At 38.3% G+C, this 26,185-nt stretch overlaps 1 protein-coding gene across 2 annotated transcripts in view; it reads right to left on the reverse strand.

The window, feature by feature from the left end:
* The window catches only part of LOC105497763 (VPS41 subunit of HOPS complex), a 207,955-nt gene that overhangs the window by 33,759 nt on the left and 148,011 nt on the right, over positions 1-26,185 (reverse strand). For both annotated transcript variants that reach the window (XM_011769100.3, XM_071095062.1), the window contains exons 11-18: positions 18,541-18,638; positions 15,951-16,080; positions 14,360-14,475; positions 13,029-13,085; positions 9,498-9,559; positions 7,265-7,346; positions 5,180-5,272; positions 108-235 (exon numbers count right to left, since the gene is read on the reverse strand). In XM_011769100.3, the coding sequence (XP_011767402.1) occupies positions 108-235; positions 5,180-5,272; positions 7,265-7,346; positions 9,498-9,559; positions 13,029-13,085; positions 14,360-14,475; positions 15,951-16,080; positions 18,541-18,638 (766 nt within the window). The remainder of the gene's footprint in view (positions 1-107; positions 236-5,179; positions 5,273-7,264; positions 7,347-9,497; positions 9,560-13,028; positions 13,086-14,359; positions 14,476-15,950; positions 16,081-18,540; positions 18,639-26,185) is intronic.

The raw sequence follows: 26,185 nt of genomic DNA on the forward strand, positions 1-26,185 counted from the left end.
AGGAAATGGTATAAAATGCATCCTCTCTACTTATGTGCTAAATCTAAAGTACGAAAAACTTTTCAACATAGACTGATATGGAAAAAGAAACACTTAAGTATACTCACAATTCTGCCAGGGTTTTAAGTAAAGTCTTGTTCTGACTATCTTTCTTCAGATGATCCCGAACTGCTTGAACTATGACTGAATTGTTATACAGATCTCCAGGCCATTCTCGGATCAATGTGGCAAAACCCTAACCAAAGGTGAAAAACAGAAAAAGAACACTCATTCAACAGAATAATAGTTGTGATATTATGAAATATACATTTGGTCCTCCTTCTGTTTCCTGGCATATAACTCTTAAAATCCTTGGAGTCTCCAAAATGATGTGTCTTCTTCTATGCTAATGAGCTGACTGGTGGCTGGCAGCCCCTAGGTAACTCCAGGGTGGGGTTGGTCACAGAACAGACCAAGGCAGGATTAGAGGGTTGGAACTTTTCAGCCCTACCCTCACCCCTGCCCCACAACCTCCAAGGAGGGGAGAGGGGCTGAAGGTTACGCCAATCACCAATGGCCAATGATTGAAATCAATCGTGTCTAAGTAATGAAGCTTCCGTTAAAACTCAAAAGGAGTGGCTTTGGAGAGCTCCCAAGAGCTCAACACCTGTAGGTTCCTGGAGGATGGTGCACCCAAAGAGGGCCTGGAAGCTTCATGCCTCTTCCCACACACCTTGCCCAATGCATCTAATCCATTTGGCTGTTCATCTGTATCCTTTGCAATATTCTTTATAATAAACCAGTAAATATAAGTAAAATGTTTCCCTGAGCTCTGTGAGCTGCTCTAGCAAGAGTCAAATCTAAGGAGGTGGTAGTGGGAATGCCAGTTTATAGCTGACCAGTCAGAAGTACAGGTAACAGCCTATAACTTGCGATTGGTGCATCTGAAGTGGGGGCAGTCTTATGGGCCTGAGCCCTCAGCCTGCAGGATCTGATGCTATCTTCATGTAGATAGTGTCAGAATTGAATTGAATTAGAGGACACCCAGCTGGTGTCCACAGCAGAACTAATTGCTTTCTTAGTCTGTAGCAGAAAAATCCACACATTTGGTCACAGAAGCGTTGTGTTGTGAGAGTATAGCATGAGAAACTGAGTTTGGTTTCTCCTAAATTCTCAAAACAAATCAAACAATTTAAACCATCCCTAAAGTATTCACTTTTAGTCATATAACAGCCCAAACAATTATATGATTAAAGGTTTCTTCAATAAACATTTCATCAATTTTAAGACTATGGGTTTGGGTGTAGTGAAGAGTTGCAGGGAATATTATTGTACAATAAATCTCCATTTAGCATTCCTGGGAGGCAGGTTGTGCCATCTACTTCGGTCCTTAGTTTTACGGAATGTACAACTAAGAAAGGTATCCTGTTCCTTCTATAAAGTCTCACTGCATGGACAAGAGTTTAGGTTGGACTTGCTCTATCCCCATTCTGGACTAACTGTAACATTTGGATGACAGCTTTAACATCTTACAGATATTACCCAAGTCAGCTACGTTCCCCACCACCAAGAGTCCTCTAATGCACTTAGGCCTGGGCTGCTGGGTGCGACTGGTTATGCAGTTGTGTACTGTATAGCCAGCACAACTGTACGAGGCGGCCTGCTTGGGACAGGACTGCTCCCACAATGAAACTGTCCAGCACTCTATACCTTTAACAAGTCACCATCTTGGTCCTCCTTCCACTCTGGCTTCTAATGCCAGTTTTATGTTGGAATTTGGGACTTTGGCTCCAGTCTTATCCCCTGGCTCTTATTCTGGCTATTTCTAGATCTCAAATTTTGTGGTTCCCTGATTTGATCCTGTTTCCTCCCGGAGCTGATTCTGGGCCAGTATCTTGCTCAGTCTCTACTCCCTGATTCCTGACTTTAGCCCTCATGTTTTATAACTCAAAATATGGTGGAGCAGTTTACTTACTGATCCCTGACAACGTTTAGAACAAAAACATATCCGTAAGGCAGTAAAGAGAATTTAAAATGTCCACGTTATTAAATGTGAAAGGAAAATAAATTCTCAGGACCCCCAACTCACTAGGCCAAAGGGAAAGTTAAGGGAACTGAGTCATGCAAAAACTGCCTTCCTTTTGTTCCCAGAGAGCTGTCATTTCACATGCTTCTTTTATTCATGTCAAAGGTAGATCTACTGAGCAAGAGATGAATGCATAATTGACTTTTTCCCCACTTCTCTCTTTTTACGTATAAAACGTAGATTCCCTGAGCGAATCAGAGCATCACTGGTATGTGACCACGTGCCTCACTGCCTACTCTCCCCCTATGTATTTATTTATTTGTTTTTAAAATTTCCTCCTTCTCTTCCTGCTTGCTCTTTCCCCTTTACATTTTGAAGTCCTCAACACTCTCTCTGGAAAAAGCACAGGACACAGACCCTGTTTCTTTTCCCCAAGTATGTCCCTAACCTTGGCAAAATAAACCTTTAAATCAATTGAGATCTGCCTTGGTCACTTTTTGGTTTATATAAAAAAAGGTACATTATTACTATTAAATAACTCCATTAATACTTTAATGAACTACTGTGAATTTGTTTAAATAATATTTAGAAATGAAAACAGCGTAAAGTTGCTTCTGTAATGCATCAGGATTTGGTAAGAAAATCGCAAAAGATTCAGTAATATAGTTTTCATTAAAGTTCTACCCAACTTCTATCAAAGTAACCCCTGGAAGGATGGCAAGAGACCAGAACAAAAGACCACATATTTTCCATTTAGATTGCAACCTTCTTATATATTAACATGATTGAAATTTTACTTCAGAAATTTGGGGAATGGATTCAATCAGAACATTAAAATGTTTGTAGAACCAAAATAATATTTCAGATCAAGTTTCTTTCTTTTCTTCCTTCCCTTTGTTTCCCTTTCCTTGTCCTTCCTTCCTTCCCTTCTTTCCTTCCTTTTCTTTCTCTCTCTCTCCCTCTTTCTTTGTCTTTCTCTCTCTTTTTTTTTTTTTTCTTTCTTTTTTTTGAGGTGGAGTCTTGCTCTGTCACCCAGGCTGGAGTGCAGTGGTGCGATCTTGGCTCACTGCAACCTCTGCCTTCCGGGCTCAAGTGATTCTCCTGCTTCAGTCTCCCGAGTAGCTAGGACTACAGGTGCATGCCACCATGCCTAGCTAACTTTTGTATTTCTTTTTTAGTAGAGACGGGGTTTCACCATGTTGGCCAGGATGGTCTCCATCTCCTGACCTTGTGATCCGCCCGCCTCAGCCTCCCACAGCCTCCCAAAGTGCTGGGATTACAGGTGTGAGCCACCACACTCGGCCTCTTTCCTTTTTGTGAGAAAGGGTCTCACTCTGTCACCCAAGCTGGAGTGCAGCAGCATGATCACAGCTCACTGCAGCCTCATCCTCTGGGCTCAAGTGATCCTCCCACCTCAGCCTCCTGAAGAGCTGAGAATACAGGTATATGTCACGGCACTCACCTAATTTTTAGTTTTTTGTAGAGACAGGTCTCACTGTGTTACCCAGGCTGGTCTTGAACTCCTGGGCTCAAGCCATCCTCCCACCTTGGCCTCTCAAAGTGCTGGGATTACAGATGTAAGCCACTGTGACAGCCCTGTTTTCTTAAGACTACATAAGATAAAATAGTCTGAAAAGATTTCTACCCCAATACCAGCAGCTCACAGTAGCCTCTAGACCATTCATAACAATGCTCAGGGAAAGAAGAAAGTTTGGCTCCATTTTTTTCTTTTCACTATCATGCAAGGGCCTCATGGTGCTGCCAACTTCAAACACAAAATAAGACAAAATGACCAAACATCTTGTGTGATAAAAGCATGATGACCCCACCATAAACTGAAATAAACATCTATCATATTTCATGTCAGGCGTCTCTCTGTTTAACTGGCTTTGTGTACCCTTGAATAAATGTGCTACCCAAGAAATATTTATAAAATCTATCCTGTGGCCATTATTATTAATTAGAGGACACAGGTACTAGGGACCTGTTATGATTGAATGAGCAAAGTTATAGAAAACCTCGGTGCCTATTATAGTAAGTAAAAGTCTAGAAAGTACTCATGAAACGAAATGCCATGGAAATCATCCCATTTTTAACATACTTACACATTTGTCGTTAATATTAAACAAAGCTTAACTGTTTAATATAACTCTGCTGGGTTGTAAATTAATAGGCAAAGCTACAGGCATATGACTAGAAACCCCATAAAAAGAAGTCATGAAGCACCTTTACCTCCAATACTACTTCAAATCTTTTTAGGGAGAAAAAAAAAAATTGACAAGTCAATATTCCAGAGAAGTACAGTTTGTTTTTTGTAATCCGACCTTCAGTGCTCTGCTTAGCAACACAAAATTTCTCTCCACATATGTGATCAAAAGTGTTGTTAGGGAACACAGCTATTTGAATGATTATGTGACAATTTAATTCAAAATTAAATATTAAGCTGAGAATAAGGGAAGGTAAAATATGAATTATATAAGAGCTTATGAAAATAAAAACAAATTATTTACAACCTCCTTAACAGTACTGACCAGACAGACATCCTAAAACATTCATGAGAAAACATCTACAATCTCTAAGGTTAAGTCACGCTTGTTTCTTTCCATCTCAGTAAAAAGTGTTCTAGATATGAAATTAACAAGATAACTTTGATGATACAGGATTTTTAAAAGTTTCATGAAAAAGTAAGAGTTCGAGCATGTGCAAGAACTGTAACAGAATCATAAAAACAATAAATTTTTTTAAATGCTTAAATTACATTACTTTAAAAATAGGCAAATTATAATATACTTTAGCATTTGTAAAGAAAGTTTGTACTTTTCTCCATCATTTTCACAGAACACTCATAATTCTCTTTCTCCTGGGATGATATCAAAGATGGAACAGCAGCTGCTATTGTATTTATGAAATCCACAAAATAGTACTTAGCTCTTTTTCTTTAGTTCTAGAAAGAAGATAACATTAAGGAATTCCTTAAAATGCACAAGGACTAAGTGTTTTCACTGTCTACATAAACGTGAGTTATCACTGGAGTTTCTCTAGCTCAGTTTCACCTGCCACATGCAAACTACAAATCTGTTTCCTTTACAGACATTGCTCCATTGTATTCCTTTCTAGATTTCCTAATATTTCCCATCGAGAACAAGTAAATATGATCACATCACAATACCATACCTCATAATCACTCTCCAAAAATTCATGTAAGATCATTTCATAGATAAGCGGTTTCAGAACTGGATCGCCTCTTGGCAAATAAGGACTAATAGCCTAGGTAAGGAAAAGGAAAAAAAATCCTTTAAAAAATGGCAAAACAAAACTGCATTCCAATTATGCAGAAAACATAAAGTATATTTTTACTTTAAAAATGTGAGGCAATACAGTACTCTGAAAAAAATGTTCTGAGGAGGATTTAAATGAACACTACTTTCTAACAACAAATTATAATATATTTTCAAAAGTATACATGTATGAATGAACTTAAAAGTTGCCTCGGTTAATCTTTATCTCTCTGTTCTTCCTGATGAGTTAATAGAAATCTAAATAATAGGAGGGATAAAGTCACAGAGATGAAAAAAGTCAACTTCTTAAGTAATTAAGGAGTATAGGTAATCTATTCATCTTTCTTTCCTTCAACTGGAGTTTATCAACCTTTACCAATGCATAATCATCTTTTGAAATTAGGAAAAATACATCTTGGGTTCTTCAGATATTTTCAGTGCTGTTTTAAAAGTCCATTTCCAAATACTGTCACTATAATGCCCTATGATCCAATCATCATGCTTTATACTGGGGACAGACAGAGAGGGTCACGATCCCCAAGGAGCTCACAAGTCCTAGAAGAAAGATATGCAGACAATTAAACAGACAATAACTGTATTGTGTGGTAAGTGTTACAAGAGAAGGGTCGGCATAGTGCTGCAGCAGCAGAGGAGAACCTTGCCTACTAAAGCCCAGGGTTTCTCAGGAAAAAATAAGAGAGGGGCAGGACATCTGGCAGGGGGAATAGCATGAGCAAAGGTGCAGAGCCATGAACATGCATCTGTGTGCAGGGAGGTCAGAGGGGCCCAGAGATGCGACATGGCATCACTGAAGGGAGATGAGGCTGGAGAGGAAGGGGAGGTGGGATCATGAGAGGAATTCCGATTTTATTCTACAGGCAGGAGGGAAGCAACAGGTATTAGGGAAGTGAGAGTCAAGACTTATTTTTTATGCAGATAACTCTGGGCTAGGGCTGCCCACAGATCTATCAGAAGGCATTTGCAATGGCTCAGGCAAGAGTGAAGGCAATGGTACCACAGGGGAAGAGACCCGACTGGTATTGACATGATAAAACTGACAAGAAGTGGAGATTAAACAGAATGAGGAGGGGTGTAATAAGTTCTAATCAAGAACAGTGGCTTTGCGCCCTGGGGAATGGGTATATTGTGTATCATAAACAGATTAAATGGAAAAGGACTGAATTTGGGAAGGAAATGGATTTATATTAACTTGAATTATCATTATCAGCAGTATATACAAGGAGAAATGGCCATGACATGATATTCAAAAAAGAGGTCCGAGTTACACAGCCATTAAAGTAAACAGGGAGGCAGGACTGGATAAAGTCCTCCAGAATAGCCCAATAAATCCAATGAGAAGTGTAACATTTACAGGGCAGACAGAGGAGGAGTCACACGGTGGACAAGCTGAGTAACTGGGAATTTTTAAAGCATATTTATAACTCCAAGAGAGCGTTCAAAAGGTCCACAAATACTGAACATGTTTTAAATGTTTAAAACAAACATAGGAATACTTTATTGATTGATTAGGATGTTGTGCACCAAGTTGAAAGATTTAAAACATCAAAATTATTCATTAGAGCTAGGCGGTCAATTTTTTCCATCTTTCAGCATGTAAAATATTATTTGAAAAATACATTAATTATTCAGTAAATCTAAAAAAAGTCTTATGCTTTATAACCTACTGGATGAGATTCCACCTATTTCAAAAGTCATTAAAAAGAGCATGAAAACTTCGTCTAAACACAGAACTGGAAAGAAATAAGTGAACACATTGTATATGTAATATAATCTTATATATATGTATATTTTTTACACCAGGCTTATATTTTGAAACTGATCTCTAAAAGTTTGATTTTTCTTTCCATCTGAGATAATAATCACTTCCCAATAAAGAGCTGAGTACTATTATCTTTGTTTCCATTGCATTATTAATATACTACTTGCAGAAACTGAGAGTTAAAAATAAGGCTTTGCTTACCTTAAGCTGTCCAATTTCTTTAAATTTATAAACTTCATATTCCCAGAGTGCTGCATTTTTCCCAAGAATTTTCTGGCATTTGCTGGCAGTAAAAACATCCCAGGGAGAAAGAAAGCAAAAAACAAAAACAAAAACAAAAACAGAGACAGAATAAATGGACATTTTCCCCAGAGGTTTAGAGAACTCTCTCTTCTCAGAGTTTTTTTTTTGTTTTGTTTTGTTTTTTTTTTTGAGACGGAGTCTCGCTCTGTCGCCCAGGCTGGAGTGCAGTGGCGCGATCTCGGCTCACTGCAAGCTCCGCCTCCTGGGTTTACGCCATTCTCCTGCCTCAGCCTCCTGAGTAGCTGGGACTACAGGCGCCCGCCACCGCGCCCGGCTAATTTTTTGTATTTTTAGTAGAGACGGGGTTTCACCGTGGTCTCGATCTCCTGACCTTGTGATCCGCCCGCCTCGGCCTCCCAAAGTGCTGGGATTACAGGCGTGAGCCACCGCGCCCGGCCTCTTCTCAGAGTTTTGATGAATTTCTATCTCAAGTACCAATGAACATAAAGGTATTACTGTTACTCATTTGGTTGCATACATAAGTTAACACAACTTATAAAAGTTAATATAAAAAGCTTATAAATAAAGATGAATCATTTTCAGAAGACTACAACTAGGGGCTTTCCCAACTATCTGCCTGTTCTAAGTTTCCCGTTTATCCAGATGAGCACTGCTGGTTTTGGGGGACCTTTCTTGCCTTGAAGAAAACTCGTCATACCCCAAAGTGCCAGATCCTTTCTGAATGGCTTTAAATTATGCACTACAAAATCAGACTTCAGAAAATTAGAATCCTATCCTACTATATAACCTGGAGGACTGATTATGTATGAATGAAACCTTACTTTACATATCAAAGAAACACATTTTCTTAAATAACCTCAGGGGACCAGAAGCAGGTTTGAGGCCACTCTTCCAGGGCTGCCATGCAGTCACGCAGTGGGCACTGCCCAGTTCCAGTGGGAACCACTCACACAGACTTGCACACCACTGCATAACGTTTACATGTTCTGCCCATCACAGACCTCTGCAACCCAGGATGCTGTGGTCTGGTCACTTCTATTTAATTGTCATCCTCTGGTTGGGAAAATTTTCTTTGAATCATAAACTGAGGCACTTTGTTCTGGACTATCTTCCAAGGATGCTTACAAAGCAAACAGCTCTAGAAATGAGAGGATACAAATAGTGTCTCCCTCCAGAGGAAAGGGAAGGTTTCTTACTGCCCAGTATAACCAAGGTAAAATGATGCCTTCTGGGACAAAGGGCAGGCAGGGAGATAGGCTTTGGCTGTGTCCCCACCAAATTGAATTGTAGTTAGCATTAATCCCCACATGTCATGGGAGGGACCAGGTGGAGAAAACTGAATCATGGGGACAGTTTCCCCCATTGTGTTTTCATGATAGTGAGTTAGTTCTCCCGAGTTCTGATGGTATTATAAGGGGCTTCCCCCTTCACTGGGCTCTCGTTCTTCTCCTTCATGCCTGCCTTGTGAAGGACACGTTTGCTTCCCCTTCTGCCATGATTGTAAGTTTTCTGATTGTAAGTAATCCCTAGCCATGCTGAACTGTGAGTCAATTAAACCTCTTTCCTTTATAAATTACCCAGTATCGAGTATGTCTTTACTAACAGCGTGAGAATGTACTAATACATGGGGTTCCTGGTCACTAGAAAAGATTCAGATACCCTAAGCTCAGGGGTTCTCTCCCGTATCACAGCCCACTGCATGGGCAGGATCTGCATGTCCACCCTCTGTTGCATTGTGGGAACTGGGGCTTGGGGACCGCGGCAAATGTTGACACTCTGGTTGACTGCTATTGTTGTAGTAGTACCTTGGCTGGTACTATTGCTCAGAGAGTCCTTTAGATCTGCCCTGGGAGTCTCTTGTCTTCTGCCAGCAACCAGGGAAATGACAAGCTAACTTGTTAGACATAAATAGGTAAAATCTGAGACCCTTCATGGTTCTTGATACCTTTCTCATTAAATAATGAGAAAAACAATTCTCCTCTGGTAAAAATGAAATAGTTGGGAAAATAATATACCTGAAATCATTAATATTCAAAAATAATATTCAAAAATTACCCTTGTTAGAAAGATGTACAAAAATAAAATGTCAACTTCAAAGAATGGCTTATTTGTATTGTTAGCAACGCTCAATTCTATTTATATTAAAAATAATTGAAAATGTCATCATTACCGCGCTGCTATGTCATAGTCTCCTCTCTCCACCAGATGATTTATATATGCCAAGCCAATATCCTAGGGAAAGTCAAATGAAGAAATGTCAAAATTTAACCGGAATAACTAAAAAGTTCAGTCTCAGTTTCTGCACACAGCACATTAGGATCCTATTGGCACTACTGACTATAACCTGTTTATACTTTTATCTTGCTTTATGTAATTATTATGCTTGCTTCTTAAGCATATTCATATTTAAATGTATTTGTATTTTCATACATTTTACAATTCACAGGTCACTAAAAAAAGTAAATAATGTTAGTATTTTAAAGCTTCCTAATCTGCCCCCTTTAAGAGATTTTTTCATAAAGGTGGTATTCGATATTAGAAACATGATCCAACAGTTCCACATTGTCAATGGATATAAAATTCTGTTTCCTGTGTCTTCATCTATAGAATGCAAGCTACCTGCTTCTTCTACCCCAAGTCTGAAAAGATGGTATAAGAAAAATGAAATAATGACTATCATATTAAAGGGAAATAGGAAATATTAAAGTTGATACTGAAGTAAAACTGAACTCTGAAAAACCTGTGATTCAAACCTATCTGTTTACAGGAGAAGAAACTGGGCTGAGAGCAGGGAAGTGACTGGCTTCAGAGTATTCATGTTTATTCACTTATTCTACCTCCGTTCTGAAAGGATTTGGGTGGCCAACATCACCAGAGGCATGGGAGGACAGTTCTTGCTTGAGCTCCCTATGACTAATCTTCTCATATACTATTTGCACCTAAAAGTATTTCACCAGAAGCTTAAACTCTCTCTATATAACAAAAGTTGGATTTTAATTTTTACTTTACATACAAAAAGGTGCATGTGAAACACCTTCTTGTATGGCAAAAAAAAGTGGCAGCAGCCCATTCCTTCTCTGCATGTCTGGTATGAAATTACATCATGCTAAGAGAAAAAAATCTGTTCATAACTAATGTATAGGACTAACGTATAGGACATGCCCATTTCAACAGTGAAGGAAAATACCCATCATTTTTAGTTTATTAAATTTTTACTTTAATAACTACTATATGAGACATCAAGTGAAGAAAGAGTGTCTAACTTCCTTATTTTTCTGGAAACAGATCACACATAACAATTCTATATAGGATCTTTCCATCAAGGTTCAGAGAAAGAACGTCTCCTTTTCAGAGTCAATCCTCGTGTCCATGCTTCTCCACTGTGGAGCTTATCCTGCACTCCTCCTCCTCCTTTTACATCAACCTTTTATGTCAACTCTATTTTACCTCTTTTCCCTCAGCATAAGCATGTTTAATTGCCTCTCTTACACAAAATACCCAAAAACTACCATCATCCCACGATGCCATAGCCCCCAGCTACAGCCTTCACCCTCTTCCCCTTCACAGCTAACCTGATAGTCTATCTTTATAATCTCCTATTCACTTTTCATTCCCTATAACATGTTGAGAATAAATAATACATATACAGAAAATTCACTACTTTCATATTACCAAATCCAGTGTACAACTGACCAGCTGACTTTGTCTTAACCTTCTGACCTACTTACCTCCACTACTCAAGTATTTAACTCTACCCTGGAGTTCTCTCCTCTCTCAGCTCCCATGAAATGACCTTGCTCTGGCTCTTCCAAATCTACTATGTATGCATCATCCCTTGAATGACGGCATTCCTGATGGTTCCATTCATGGTCCTCTGTTCATAACACTCACCCCATGTGGGCTGATCCAAGCTTGTGTAACACTTGTTTGCTGATAATTATCCCAAATCTATTTCTGAGTCCAAATTTCTTTCCTGGGCTCCACTATGATGTCCCACAGACACCTAAAACTAATGTGTTTAAAACAGGACTCATCAATTCTCCCAATCCTGCTCCTCCTTCCACAGGGTATCTCTATCAATCAGTGAACAGCAGCACCAAACCAGAGTCCCAAGCCCAAAGCCTGGGAGTCAGTCTTGATTTTTATTCCTATTCTTTCATCCACACAGCATCAGTCACCATATCCCAAAGATTCAAATTTACTGTATCTTCCATCTATCTTCACCTCTCCAATCCTCCTGATTGTGTGTAAGTCTCATCACTTTCCACCGGATTAGGAAGCCTTCTGATTGATCTCCATCTCAGCTGGCCCTCCTCTGGCCCCATCTCCATCAGAGAATCTTTCTAATGGGGAAATCTGATGTCTGAAAGCTTAAATTGACTTCTAGATGTTCCAAGAGAGAACCAAGCTCTCAATTATGAATGGCACTTCAGGATCTGGTCTTTGCTACCGTGTAGTAAACCCCTCAACTGCTGGGTGCAGTGGTTCACGTCTGTAATCCCAGCACTTTGGGAAGCTGAGGCAGGAGGATTACCTGAGGTCGGGAGTTTGAGACCAGCCTGACCAACATGGAGAAACCCTGTATCTACTAAAAATACAAAATTAGCCAGGCGTGGTGGCGCATGCCTTTAATCCCAGCTATTTGGGAGGCTGAGGCAGGAGAATCACTTGAACCCAGGAGGCAGAGGTTGCAGTGAGCCGAGACTGCGCCATTGCACTCCAGCCTAGGCAACAAGAGTGAAACTCCGTCTCAAAAATAAATAAAAATAAAAATAAAATAAAAGCCCTCAACTGCCCACATAACCAAGCAGGCCAAGCTGTTTCACATCTCTGCATCTTCGCATATATTAACTACTCTAAGGGCCGGAATGCATTCTCTTCCAATTCTAGAGAATCCTTGCTTATTCTCCACAATTTTGGCTGGATTTTTTTTTTTTTTTTAAGATGCTCTGGTTTTCTTTTCTCCTGTTATTCCTAAATTATTTTGCTTCTGCACTCTTTGGCAATTCAGGCTTTAGTGTGGAGTTTTACAGAGAAGTTTACGGTAGGGAAAATGTAGGCAGAAAGAATCTGTGCCGAAACCCAAATAGCCATAAAACACTAAGCCTCCAGTTTTCACCTGTAAACAAGGGAACTAGGCTAGATGGTCTCCAAGGACCCTTCACATGTGAAGGATATGAGCTCCTCTCTGCTCTCCATCTGCACATTCACTGTCACAGTTAGCAAAGAAAGGGGCTTTCAGTCGCTCTATTTTCCCTGAGTCCAAAATGTATTAAAAATGTATTTGATGTTCTAGATTAGTTTCCATAACAAAATCAACTGAGTCTGTTATTATGGAAACACCAAAGCAATGCAGTTTTATGAAACCTCTCTTTTGATAAATTTTGTGATAATGTGATTTTTACCTATGATTTAGAGAAACTTTCATACACATAACTAGAAAGCTCTGTATTTAAAGTGTTTTTCACACATACAGTTTCCAAATTACCTAAACTTGCCTTCTAGCAAGCGTTCAAGTCTCTTGTTTACAAGCAGAAACTGATTCGATAAAATAAAATATTTTGACCTCATAGGTTAGGGAATTAGTTTAAAATAAATTCTCAAAAGATAGGAAAAACCTGTTCTTTTCAAATTATTTTCAGTCTCACTATAACTTACTGAAAGATAAAGTTATGTTTCAAACAACAAATTGCACACTTACCAGAATCTTATGTCTTTTAATATTTTTTTGACTAATTTCAGCTGCCATCAATGCTTCCTATATTCCAAACATAAGGATGATTTAAAAAAAAAAAAGCAGAAAAGGAGGGAGGGAAAATGGGAGAAGGTGGGAGAGAAAAGATATTGAGGTTATAAACACTACAGTTATTATGGTTTAGAATTCTGCACTACACGAATAAAGCTCCATTTTCCCATGGCTTTTGCTTGAAGCACTGGAATTCTTAATACTATGGTTGAATGAACCTCACTGAATTCAAACTCAAAAGCAGTCAACCAAAATGAAGACTTCTCCTACTTCCATTTGAATTCATTTCCTCATTAGGACACTGGAATCACATTTCAGACACAAATCAAAATACAACAACAGTCTCCTAGTCTCCATATATAAAAAGGCAGCTGTTTTCTAAATCTTTATGACACTATTGATAAAGGAGCATTCCCCCTTATGCTTCAATAAAAAAGTGAATTATATGCATATGTTTATGTATATCTAAAACTAAGTTTTTGAAAAATCTCTGATTTTGTTTTAATTTTGGAAAGTTTACAAATACTACATTAACATAAATGTGTAAAACATACAATTACTTCTCTGAGAAACTACTGGATTTAAAGTAACATGGTAATAACTGGGTTATGAACTAGCTATCAATACTTGGACTTTAAATGGTTTATAAATGAAAAAAATTCTTTTTTCCAAATCCTTTCAGATGGTTACAAACTTAGTGCAACAAATACGTAGACTATTTATTGTTGATGCTGTTTTAAATTAGTATATAAGCCCATCTACATAACATAACTTAGTAGCTATTAAAGTTGAAAAATGGTTTTTTCTTTTTTTTTTTTTAAACGATATTGGGCATTATCTATTCAAATTAATCTAAGCCAGAACTCAATGAAGTGGACATCATCATTCTATCCAAACTGGTAGTTCAAATCATCTTAAGTGAGTATCAATGTGATAAGCACAAAATAAATGATTTCATTAAATCCAAATAGACACCTCTGAAATACTAGCTCTATTTTAATTTCCTTGAACAAAATCAAAAAATAAAACTTCCAACAGTCTAGATCTAACTCACCTCCTCCTTCCACTCCCAACTGCTCCCCCACTTAGCAGTAAAGCCAGTTAATCCATTGCAATCTTTTGGTTCTCTAATTTCTGAAGGGGATACTGGAAAGTTATTAACTTCCTACATATTTTTGGCTAGGGATACTCTACTTTGACTACATAAAAGATTTATTACAAAAATATTTTATCCTTTCTATGCTGTAGATGAGTCAATACTTTCAAAGAAATAAAATCAAGGGTACTTCATATTTCTTCTTCTCAAGGAGCCAGTCAATGTGATCATCTTGGTCCCGTTCCTTGGCCACTACAACATCTCTCGGACTCACGATGTAAAAAAGTGATTCCCCTTCAGAGTACTCTATAGGTGAGAAAAGAGAGGAACGACTTGGTGACTCAACAGCAGAAAATCTGGCAATGGTTTCAGAGGACCTGGTTAGGTTACCCAGCCCAAGAAGGAACAGAAAATGTGTCTATCTTTGTTGTGTGTTTGGCTCTGTTGGAAGGTAAGTGTGGGAGACAGGGTAAAGAATGACAGAAGCATATTTCAGTGCTTTTAAAAATATTTAAGTGTAAAAATACTTGATAAAAAAGCAAGGGAGAGAAGGAGAGGGACAGGAAGGGAGGCAATGACATACTAAAAAACTTGAAAAAAAATAAGGTGAGTTTAAAATTCTACATTTAATACATTAACACTCTGACTTCAGCTGAAAAAGTGTTAAAAATTCTCCATGTCTATTGCATATTAGAATTCATCTACTGTATATAAATTTTATTTATGGCCATTTACAGCACTGTTCTATTTTTACAGAACAATTACACCCCACAGTCGGCGATAAATGTTTCCTCTTCATCAAGGTCAAGGCCACCTAAGGCATAAATGACAGACGCCCAAGCCCTAGGGACATAATCTATCATTTCAGCATGTTGTGCACAATGCCAATCTGAGGGTTTCCTGCAGAATTCAATTATAAAACCTGCTCTGAAGGGTTTCTAAGTGTGCAGCAGAGTTTGCTCTGAGCCAAATACCTCGATTGGACACTTTCAGTTGTGAATCACAGTTGCTTTTTGCCAAGTCTAGAATATACTCTTACATTTTTCAACAGATTAGGGTCTTCATATAAGAAAGTTTAAATATATATAGAATATTTCTTCATTTCCTTTGGCCACAATGAGAACTGAAAATATTCTCAAAAAATGACAACTGTGTTTAAAGCAGTACAGCATTCCTACAAAGCTTAACTGTTCTATTTTAATTAATATAGTTTACAAAGGTATGATAATAGCCAAACACAGACGTCTCTGGTATGACTAAATATTAATGGTTCTCCTTGTATTTATGAGCAGTGACTAAGTGTATTCCTCCATCCACTCAACAAATATTGACCGAATACCTAGAATGTGCCAGAAGTCGTTCAGGCTCTGAGCACTCAGTTACAAACAAGAAAGAACCTCTCTGCCATCCCAGAGCGAACTTTCCTGACACGTAAAATGGAAGAGATATGACAACCATGGAGCCATGCGGCTTGACATTAAATTATGTGTCACATTAAATAGTCAGGACAATAGAAAAAACACAAGAACAAAAAACAAGGAGCCCAATCCTCCCCCCGGTCCTGGTCTGAACTCTAGTCTTCCCTTTTGCTATAGGAGCTTATGCAAGTTCTGCAACATCTCTGCATCCAAATGTCCTTGTTTTCAGCATACGAGGTCTACCCAGGTATTCTCTTAAGATTCTTTCAGCACCTTAATTTAAATTCCATTTAGTGCAAGTAGGAAGGGGAAAAAAAAAAAACACAAAAAAATCATATTAGCCAGATCTTTGATATCTCTTACCTAAATGATAATCTCTACATTCATTCTCCTGAAAGCCTCTGACTGTCAAAGCATCAGAAGAGATCTCTTCACAAGTCTCAGAAAGTGGCTGGATGATGTCCAGTCTAGGCCTGGCACAGTATTCTCTTTCCTAGTGGGGGAAAAGAGAGAAACATTAATTTAAATTACATTTCTATATGTTACACAAATTAATTCTAGTTAGCCATACATATTAGTTTCTTCTCACACTCCTATGAAGAAATACCCAAGACTGGGTAGTTTATAAAGGAAAGAGGTTTAATTGACTCACAGTTCCGCTTGGCAGGAAAGGCCTCAGGAAACTTACAATCAGAAAACTTTCCAAAAATAAAATAGCAACTATAAAAGATCAACTAGTGAAGAAAAACCTATCAGATCTGTGGAGAAATTATAAATTGCTAAACTTTGAAACAACTGAAAAAAAGTGGAGAAAACTGAAATATATTTAAAAATTGACCACTGTAACAATAAAAATATCAAAATCAGAATAGCCAAATTAAAAAAAATATTTTGAACAAAATAAAAAGAAAATCACTTCACTAGACCATAGAAAAGGCTCTTTTATATGTATAAGAAAAGCATCAGCAATATGAATCTCATTTTATACTTTTGTTCCCTGGCCAAACAGCCCTTGCCTGTGAACTCCCTAAGAGCAGAAATCTGGTTTTGTTGATCTTTGATCCCTAGTGCCCAGCACAATTTATAACACACATGTGCTTTATCAACGAATGAAAGAAAAGTAAAATACTGGGAGAACACCTTAATAAATTAAAGTGTACCAAGCAGATTTGGAACAGTACAGAACCACTAAACACAATGATGGTGGACAGTACACAGACATACGCAGGCAGAATGGAATAATGCCCATGGAAACAGGGCAATGCAGAGTAGCATATGACTATCCCTCCAACTATGTGAAGACATGCATGTATGTGAAAGGTATCACGTGGATATCTGGGGGATAATATTTGGGGGATAATACGGAATGATATAAAACAAATTTTATTCAATGTCACTAAACCATCTTTTCAGTATGAAAAAATAAAGGGGGAAGGGGAGCTTACCTCTTTGCTCCTTTTGCCTTAATTTTATTAGTTTATTCTGTGTTTAAGGATTTAAGGTGTACTTTAGTGGTCTATAAAATGAGTATCTACATAAACTGGCACACACATTTTCCAATTATCTCCCAAACCCTCACTTCTTCATCTAGAAAAATCCATTTTCTATGTGCTCTATGAGGTTGGCCTGTCTTCGGCATTTATTCCCTTCAAATACTCTTTTATTAACAAAGGTTTCCTTTCTTTCTTTGCTCAGTTGTTTATTAGGCTTCTCCTTTTTCATTTTACTGCTTCTTTCTTTATTTCTTCCAATCACATTCTCAATCCTTCCTGCATTCCTCCTCAAAAAGCACTGTATTTACTCCCCCAGGAGCCACTGCTTTTCTTTATTTTCAAAAAATAAATAAAATAATAGCAAACTGATGTCCTGCAACGGGCTAGAAGCCAACCCTATCGATTTTAGTAGGTCTGAGTGTTCACTTAAGTCTATAGCATTTCATTGCCTAGCAACATGGGCACCCAGAGCTTCAGGTTACTATAGTGATGGCTTCCTAATGCAAGTGCTTGCTCAGAGAAATGCTCAAGAGCAGCTACCACTTCAAAACCAGGGCTCCCAGGGTTTTTCTCCCCCATTTTATTTCTCTCCATTTGAAAAAAAAAAAGATACAAACAAGGATAGCCCACTTGCCTACTTACTGTAAAGGACTAGAGAATCAATTACAATTTCTTTTATATACAGTATCCAAAAGAAAATCCTTTACAGTACACTCTCCTTGTTTGTGCCTTGAAGCCACCCCTATTCTTGTGCTGGCAGGACCCCTGGATTCTCATAATAAAGACAAGCTCGGAATGGGGCCATCCTCAGCTTTGAAGAGAGACTGGGTGTGGATACCCCTCCGCTGGGCAATATATAAGCTTATTCCAAAGACACGCACAACAAAATTTAGATCATCTGCTGCTTTTTATTAGCCACAGATTTTGATGTACCATTATTTGCACTGATAACTGAGATTTCACAACAATCCATTTCAAAGCCATAATCAAGCTACTTAGAATCACCAGGCCACTGGGAAGTAAACAAATATGTCTGGACCAACGAAAATAATGAAATGCCCTTTCTGTAATTCCCTCTGACCACAGGGACCCCTGTGGTTGCTGCCGATCAACTTCATTGCTGTCATTTCTGCTAATGCACAGTGTCAGCTTAGTTTCTTCCCCTTTCAGCAAGAGGAATCCTTCATTCCTTTTGACTAATATACCAAGAGAGACTGAAAAAAGAGGAAAAAAAAATTACTCTTTTTTTCGCTTAGCAATAGGAACAAAGGCAGGCAATGAGTAGAGTTTCGGAAAGTAAATATGTCAGGTCTAAAGGGTAATCTCTGCCAACCTTATTTTATAGGTCAGAAAGTTCTGCTCAGATTATAGCGTACGCCACTGATGAACAACCTGATCTGGGTGTAATGCTAAAGAAGTGAACCCCCACGTGCCTTTGCATTTGGGGAGAAAATAATTACCGTTTTTTCTGAAATCTCCTTTACATAGGAAAGTACAACAAGCTGATCACAGAGAGGTGCAAGTCCACTGACGTAGAATTCAGTTTCAAACTGAGACACTGCAAACAAAAGGGATACAGGAGCCACCATTAACAGGAGCAAACGGCAGCACACATCTATCTGGAGGGACACACTAACTGGGAATGCTAGTGGACCCCTTTTTAAAAGCTAACATAAAGGGGACACCGTTGAACATACTTTGATGACTCAGCACTGCAAGTGCTTCACCATGATCAGTCCTGGAAAAGAATATGTGGAAAAGTAAACTTGCAAATTCCCATCACAAACAAAAATGAATCCAACAATAACAAGCAGCATGAATGGTCACGGGTGACACTGTGCTCAGGTGGTTTAAAAGGACATAGACGACATGAAGACACTTTGAAACCCATAGAAAGAAATGGAAACCATTATTGGTAACAGTAATACTTTTTTTTAAATTCCTGAGTTTGTTTTTCTCAATTGGGGCATTACAGTAGTACAAAGGTCACAAAGAATGTTATCTGTAATTATAAAACACTATTTTGGAGAACAGGGATATTATTTAAAGAACTTGAAGTAAAAGAAAGATGCATAAATACAGATTATGATGAAACGTCACTATTTCTTAAGTGAAATAAAGGTTAGAGAAAAATAATAAATTTCTCTTTCCTTTTAAAAAATAGCCCTTTTAAAATCTAGAAGACATATTGCATCACTTAAGAAGCACATGACTTTAATTGCACTGGACCCCAAAGATCTGACAGAAAGCTTAGAAGTACACATATTATTATTATATGATTCTAATTATTAACTGCTATAAAATATAAAAGATCATTGTTTTAAGAGACTGAGTTTGGGAGTGGCTTGTTTCAAGCAGAATCTAACTGATACAGTGGTGGTATTACAGAGATCCTTCCAGAAACCATACTTTACACTTAACAGATTCATTTGGGAGTAAACTCTCATTCGGACCCACCACATTTTCTAAGAGTTTCTTCATTCAGATCATCTCCATGGTTCTGTGGTATTAGCTGCAGATTTAGTTAATTTCCACACTCTTTTCCCAATTAGGAGACCTCAGTGTATCATACTGGAACCAATATTGAATGCTGAATAAGGAAATTTGGGTTATAACTTCTACTAAATTGAACTTGAACAAGTCATTTTAACTTTTCCCATCTATAAGAGAAAGGAATGACAGTAGAAATAAAATCCAGAATACAGATGAAACACTGAACTTTCCTTTGTCCTCCTCTTTCCCTTGCAGATCACTTAGTGTTCCTTGTCTTTGCTGACCTTTAATGATCCTCCTTACACAGCTGTTATAACAATTTAACGTTTGCATCAAAATAAAATTGTGGATGACCAAAAAGATATAATAGTTAGCAACATAAATTTACAAAAAGACATTATTTCGTCTGCCTTGTCCTCAATTAAAGTACCATACAATGGAAGTCCAAGGGCAGGTGCTCTGGTCCCAGTTCTGCCACGAACACATTTTTTCCTTAACCTCTGTGGGCTTGAACCGAATGTGTTTATCCAGGTACTTAAGAATAGTTTTGGTAAAGTGGTAATGTGATAAATGTTCACAAAAGAGCTTATATGGAAAACCATCTCAACCTCCACCACATGTGCAGACAGTGTTTCTAGCGTAACCAGGCTGGGGAAGATTCTAGAGAAGCTCACAGTGCTGTGTATGCATGTGGGCAGTGAAGTAGGGGGCAGGGGAGAGCTGGAATGTACAGATGATATTAAACAGTATGGGGCCACAGAGGATCCAGTGATGAAAGAGGTGGCAGCTTCACATTTTAGAAGACATACGGCATATTAACAAGAGGTTTTGGTTGTCATTACTCCTGAGGTTACTAATCTCCAGGCTTGTGCTCTGTTTTACTAAATCACATTTCATTTTTGAAATGCTACACATATAGTTCCCTTACCAGCATCTTGGGTGAAGAGCAGAGAATCAGAGATTCTCACAGGAATCACAGGCTTTGCTGTGCTTGTCTGCCATAGACACGCAAGGGAAAACATCTAATCATAAAAGAAATGGTGGGAGAAGGAGGTATTCTCCCCACTTGGGATGCCAAACAGGCTGCCTAGTCTCACTGACAGACACTGCCGGTATTTCTCCTAAAGGTAACCAAATATACATCAAAGGCCTTGGTTTTTGAGGATGAGCTCCAAGATACAGAACAGAGAAGCTACAAAAAATCCTACCCAAATCTTTCCTCCTCTACATCCCAACTCCCCAGTCCACAATAGCTTGTATGAGTAAGACAGAAAATTACCTGTTCTCTAACTAAGAACATGATAGAAACTCCAATGTGTTCTAAAACAAAACAAAGAAAAACTGCAGATCACATATCTGTTTCACTTCTCAATTCCAGGTGTTGTAATAAATGCTTACTTGTTAAATACTAAACCTTGCCAAATTTTGCTAACTGAGAATAATTTGGACATGGACTATATGCAGTGGCTAAATTACAAGCTGACAAAAATGTTATTTATAAAGAAAAGATGTGGTACATGAAAATAATATTGTCAAGACTTCCAGATGCACAGGTAAGCAAGTAATCAACATTTGGATAAAACTGAAACTAAATTATCTTTTTGTTAAAGTAATTCCCTAATATCAATAAAAATCTCTTATAGAAAACAAAATTGCAATTATAGTAATACTCAGCATGATTCTCAAGTTAAGAATTCCAAAATAATGTCCGTTTATCTGGTTTTGAGTACTCTCCCACTCAGCAATTTGTCTCCATTAATACCCACTAGTAATGATATCATGTAAAAAAGAACTCAATTCTAAAGTGAGCTGCTGATTTAGGGAAATGTCTGCAGCTATTCTGCCACAAAGTAAGATATTTTAGAATAAATCGTGGTGTATTGTTTTTCCATTAGTCTTTACTAATGCAGCAAAACATAATTGCTTTTAGATTTAACAAGATTCTGTTTATTTTTTATATTAATGCTGAGTCACAGAAGGGCTGGCTGCAGACAGTGGTGTCAAAATGAGCATGAAGGTATAAGGAATATTCTTCATATAGATTGAGAGAGAAAAATGTTGAATGACAATATGTATTCTTGTAAAAATACACATAAAATATATAAAAGCTTATGGACTGACTTTGTAAAATATATTCAAGTAATTATAGACTTTATATTTCGAATTTTCAGCCAACGAATGGAAGTTTCAGTTTATTTACTTTCACTAAAATTCTATTCTATTCCACATAAAAATGACTCTACTAATTTAAATGAAAGTATTTTGTTCTCCTAAAGGAGACTCAGTTTGAATACAGGTGGCTGTCAGGTCTAATACTACAGAAGCTCATTTTTAACCTGATTATCTGGAAAAGATAAATCACAAAGAAAATAAACATAAATTCTGCTGGAGAGGAAATATATGAAAACAGGAAGCAAAAGCTGGAGAGGGTTTTTGGTTTTGTTTTGTTGTTTTGTAGTGAAAAATGCAGGCAGAGTTCCTAAAGGTAGCCACAAAAGACAGTGGCTTTACTTCAGATCAAGGTCATCTAGACAGCCAGCTGAGGTTCGGCTCGCGGGCCCTGCAAGGAGGTGCTATGTTCACCGAGATGATGGTCTTACACTACAGTGGGCATGACACCTGAGGCACAGCCTTCCTCCTCCTGATGGAGGTGGAAGGACTTTTGCATTCTGCTTTATTCAGGAGGATAAAGCATTCCTAGACATGCTAGAAATAACTCAAGAAAAAAGACAGAGATTCTAGTAGAGTAAGAAAGAGAGTTTCAAAAGGACTATATTCACAGGAAAATTCTATTCAGCAAGGTCTTCTAGATCCAGAATGAGGATGAGATAAATACGATTCTATATGCAGTCCTCATCCAAAAGGGAGGCTAGAGTTCTTGATCAGCTGCCCCGTGGAAATATAACGTGGGTCAAAACACAAATGACATATGCAATTTAAAATTTCCCAGTCGCCACGTGCTATAGCGTGGATGTGTGTCCCTGCCCAAATCTCATGTTGAACTGTAATCCCCAATGTCAGAGGAGGGGCTTGGTGGGAGGTGATTAGATCACAGAAATGAATTTCACATGAATGGTCATTTCTCATGAATGTTTTAGCACAATCCTCTTGGTACTGTCCTCATGACAGTGAGTTCTCACAAGATCTAGTGGTTTAAAAGTGTGTGGCATCAACCCCTGCCTCTTGCTCCTGCCCTTGCCATGTGAGGTGCCTTCTCCCACTTTGTCTTCCACCATGATTGAAGTTTCCTGAGGCCTCTCCGGAAGTCAAGCAGATGCCAGCATCATGCTTACTGTACAGCCTGCAGGACCGTGAGAATTAAACCTCTTTTCTTTATAAATTACCCAGTCTCAGGAATTTCTTTATAGCAACACAAGAATGGACTAATATACCACGATAAAAGAGTTCAAAAAAGAGGTGAAATTTTAATAATACATAACATACCTAAAATATTATTTCAACATGTAATAATATAAAAAGTGATTAATGAGATACTTTACTTTTTATTTCTAGACTGTCTTTGGAATTCTGTATGTGGCATAAATCAATCCACACTAGCCATACCACAAAGACTTAACAGCTACAGTGGCTAATGGTTACCACGTTTGACAGTGCAGGTCTAGACACCCAAGTTTCCCTCTTTGTCTTTGAAGTCCAGTAATTTCATTAGAACGTATCTTGGTGGTGCTCTTTATGGGTCACTATTTTCAGATACAGAGTTTGCTGTTTTAATTTATAATTTCAACTTCTGTTTCTTTGCATTTTCATGAAATTTTTCTTGACATTGTCTATAGCATTTGTCCCATTCTCTTATTTTTTCCTCAGGGACTCTTTATTTATGAATCATCTTTGCCTGTCTTTAGTATTTATCACTTAACCTTAAATCTTTTTGTCCTTATTGCTTCGTGATTTTTACAATTTTCCTCCTGCTCCCCTTCTATTCCTCTTACCAACATTATCTTTGTGTCTATTTGTTCTTGTCTTCCTTCAGGTTCAGTTTTCAATTCTGAAATGAGCTTTTATTTATAAATTCTTCCTGAAGCCTGCCACCTAATTTGAGATTTTCAAATTCTGATTTCTTACATCACTTTTTAAAGATGTCTTGTAGCTCCTTCTGAAACAGGAAATTACAGTTGTAATCTATTGTGTAGGTGTGTCTTTCTGGTATGTCTGCTTCTTATTCCCTTTTTCTTAAAACTTATTATGGATTTGACCTTGCTCACTTTTTAGGGGAAATGACCATTATTGAACTCTTAGAGCTCCCTCTTCTGCTGTTTCCATTTGGTCTGAAAAATATGGCAGCTTGCTTTCTGAGAATTCCTGGCTCAGCTCCTCCTGGGTGTTATCTGCACCTGTTTCTTTTGTTTCTATTGTCCCTGTCTTGTTCAGGCTTTCTTCTGCTCCCAGCAGAAGAAAGGAGGCCTGGCTGCTCCACAGTGAGTTCCCAGGGGTAGCTGGGCTGCCTAGCCTCTCACACCTAACTGCAGGTCCTGGACCCACTGTTCTCAGAGCAGCCTGCTGGCCTTTCCATGAATGCCAACTGGCTATCTTGGAGTTCCCCTGGCCTCAAGTCTGCTAGATAGCCACTTGCTCCCCTCTGATTTCTCTCACAGAGATGCTGATACCACCCTGCAGCTATCAGTGTTTTATTTTCCCATTAATTTGTGTCTTGGGGCTCTTAGGACTACCTTTGTCACTAAGTTTTGTTGTAAATGTTGTCTGTGGGTTTTTGGTTCTGTGACCAAGTTGTTCTGCTTTTATGAGAGGACTCAGGTAGTTGAAAAATTATGTTGCCACTGCCACCACATTCCCAGAATCTTCTAACCACAAAATTTTCACATATACATGTTGTTATACATGTTTCACATATACATGGTGTTATACATGTTTTATACATCAACCTTACATTGCCCAGGGCAATGGAGTCAGCAGGAGAGTCACAAATAGATCAACAGTGTCTGGCTCTCGATAGCTTACACACTATCAGTTTCAGAATGAATGCCATAGGATTGGTATAAAAATTAATATGAAAGAACTTTCTCATACCTTGGGTCTAATAATCTCTGAGGGTTACAACTTAATTCAATGAAGAGTGACTGAGGCTGGGTGCAGTGGCTCATGCCTATAATCCCAGCACTTTGGGAGGCCGAGGCGGACAGATCACTTGAGGTCATGAGTTCGAGACCAGCCTGGCCACCATGGTAAAACTCTGTCTCTACTAAAAATACAAAAATTAGCTGGGAGTGGTGACATGCACCGGTAGCCCCAGCTACTTGGGAGGTTGAGGCAGGAGAATCACTTGAACCTGCGAGCACCCAGGAGGCAGAGGCTGTAGTAAGCTGAGATCCTGCCACTGCACACTAGCCTGGGTGACAGAGCGAGACTCTGCCTCAGAAAAAAAAAAAAAAGAGTAACTGAGTACCAATTACACATGAGACACTCTTCTAGATGCATCAAGATGACTAAGACCTGACCCTGACTTAAAGGAGACTATGAGTCTGCATATTTAAAGAAATAATTAGCCCAGGTACGGAGGCTCACGTTTGTAATCCCAGCACTTTGGGAGGCCAAGGCAGGTGGATCATGAGGTCAGAAGTTCAAGACCAGCTTGGCCAAGATGGTGAAACCCCGTCGCTACTAAAAATACAAATATTAGCCAGGTGTGGTGGCAGGTGCCCATAATCCCAGCTACTTGGGAGGCTGAGGCAGAGAACTGCTTGAACCTGGGAGGCGGAGACTGCAGTGAGCTGAGATCGCACCACTGTACTCCAGCCTAGGCAACAGAGCAAAACTCCATCTCAAAAAAAAAAAAAAAAAAGAGAGATAATTAAAATACCACATGCTATGAGAAAAACAGGAACAGGTGTTAAACAAAAAATAGTACAGTGTAGGAAAATTTAGCTTCTGAGGAGGTACGGATGAGGGTGGAAAGAGCAGCAATAATCATGACCATAAGCCCCTTAAGCCAGAAATGGTGTGCATAACATAAGAGAAAACAACCTCTTCATTTCATTAAAAAAAAAAAAAATTGCTTAAAACCCTAATGGATATTAGATTACAAAGGATAAAAATCAAAATTTTGTTTAAAGAAAAAACCATCCTCCAATAATTACCAACTAGTTTATCCCACTATTTATCTGTGTATTCAGACCTATGAGACAACATTAAATCAATATTCTTATTACTTGTACCTCTGTCATGTATGTTTATAGATTTTACTGAAAAATGCAATTATAAAAGGTATCAATCTCCTCAGAATCATTCAGCAAGCCCTTATTTACATCTTCCCCAAATTTTCTTTCAATTACTTTTATAAAACAGAATTTTCATTTTTCTCACTGTAACTAAATATAATACTAATATTAATAATAGCTCCCATTTAATGAACATTACTATGCTGTGACGCAGTATCCTAAATATCGCTTTTCACCACAACAACCCCATGGTTATTTTAGAGAGGCAAGGAAGCTCAGAGGGGTTAAGTAACTTGACTAAAGTCACTTAAGTGGAAGGCAAGAGAAGTAGGAATCTGAAGTCTTCTTTTTCCCAACTGTAAGTCACACGAGAAAATATAAGTCAGGGTCGGGTATGGTGGTTCATGCCTGCAATCCC

The sequence above is a fragment of the Macaca nemestrina genome, chromosome 4 (assembly GCF_043159975.1).
Source record: "Macaca nemestrina isolate mMacNem1 chromosome 4, mMacNem.hap1, whole genome shotgun sequence".
Classification (NCBI taxonomy): domain Eukaryota; kingdom Metazoa; phylum Chordata; class Mammalia; order Primates; family Cercopithecidae; genus Macaca; species Macaca nemestrina.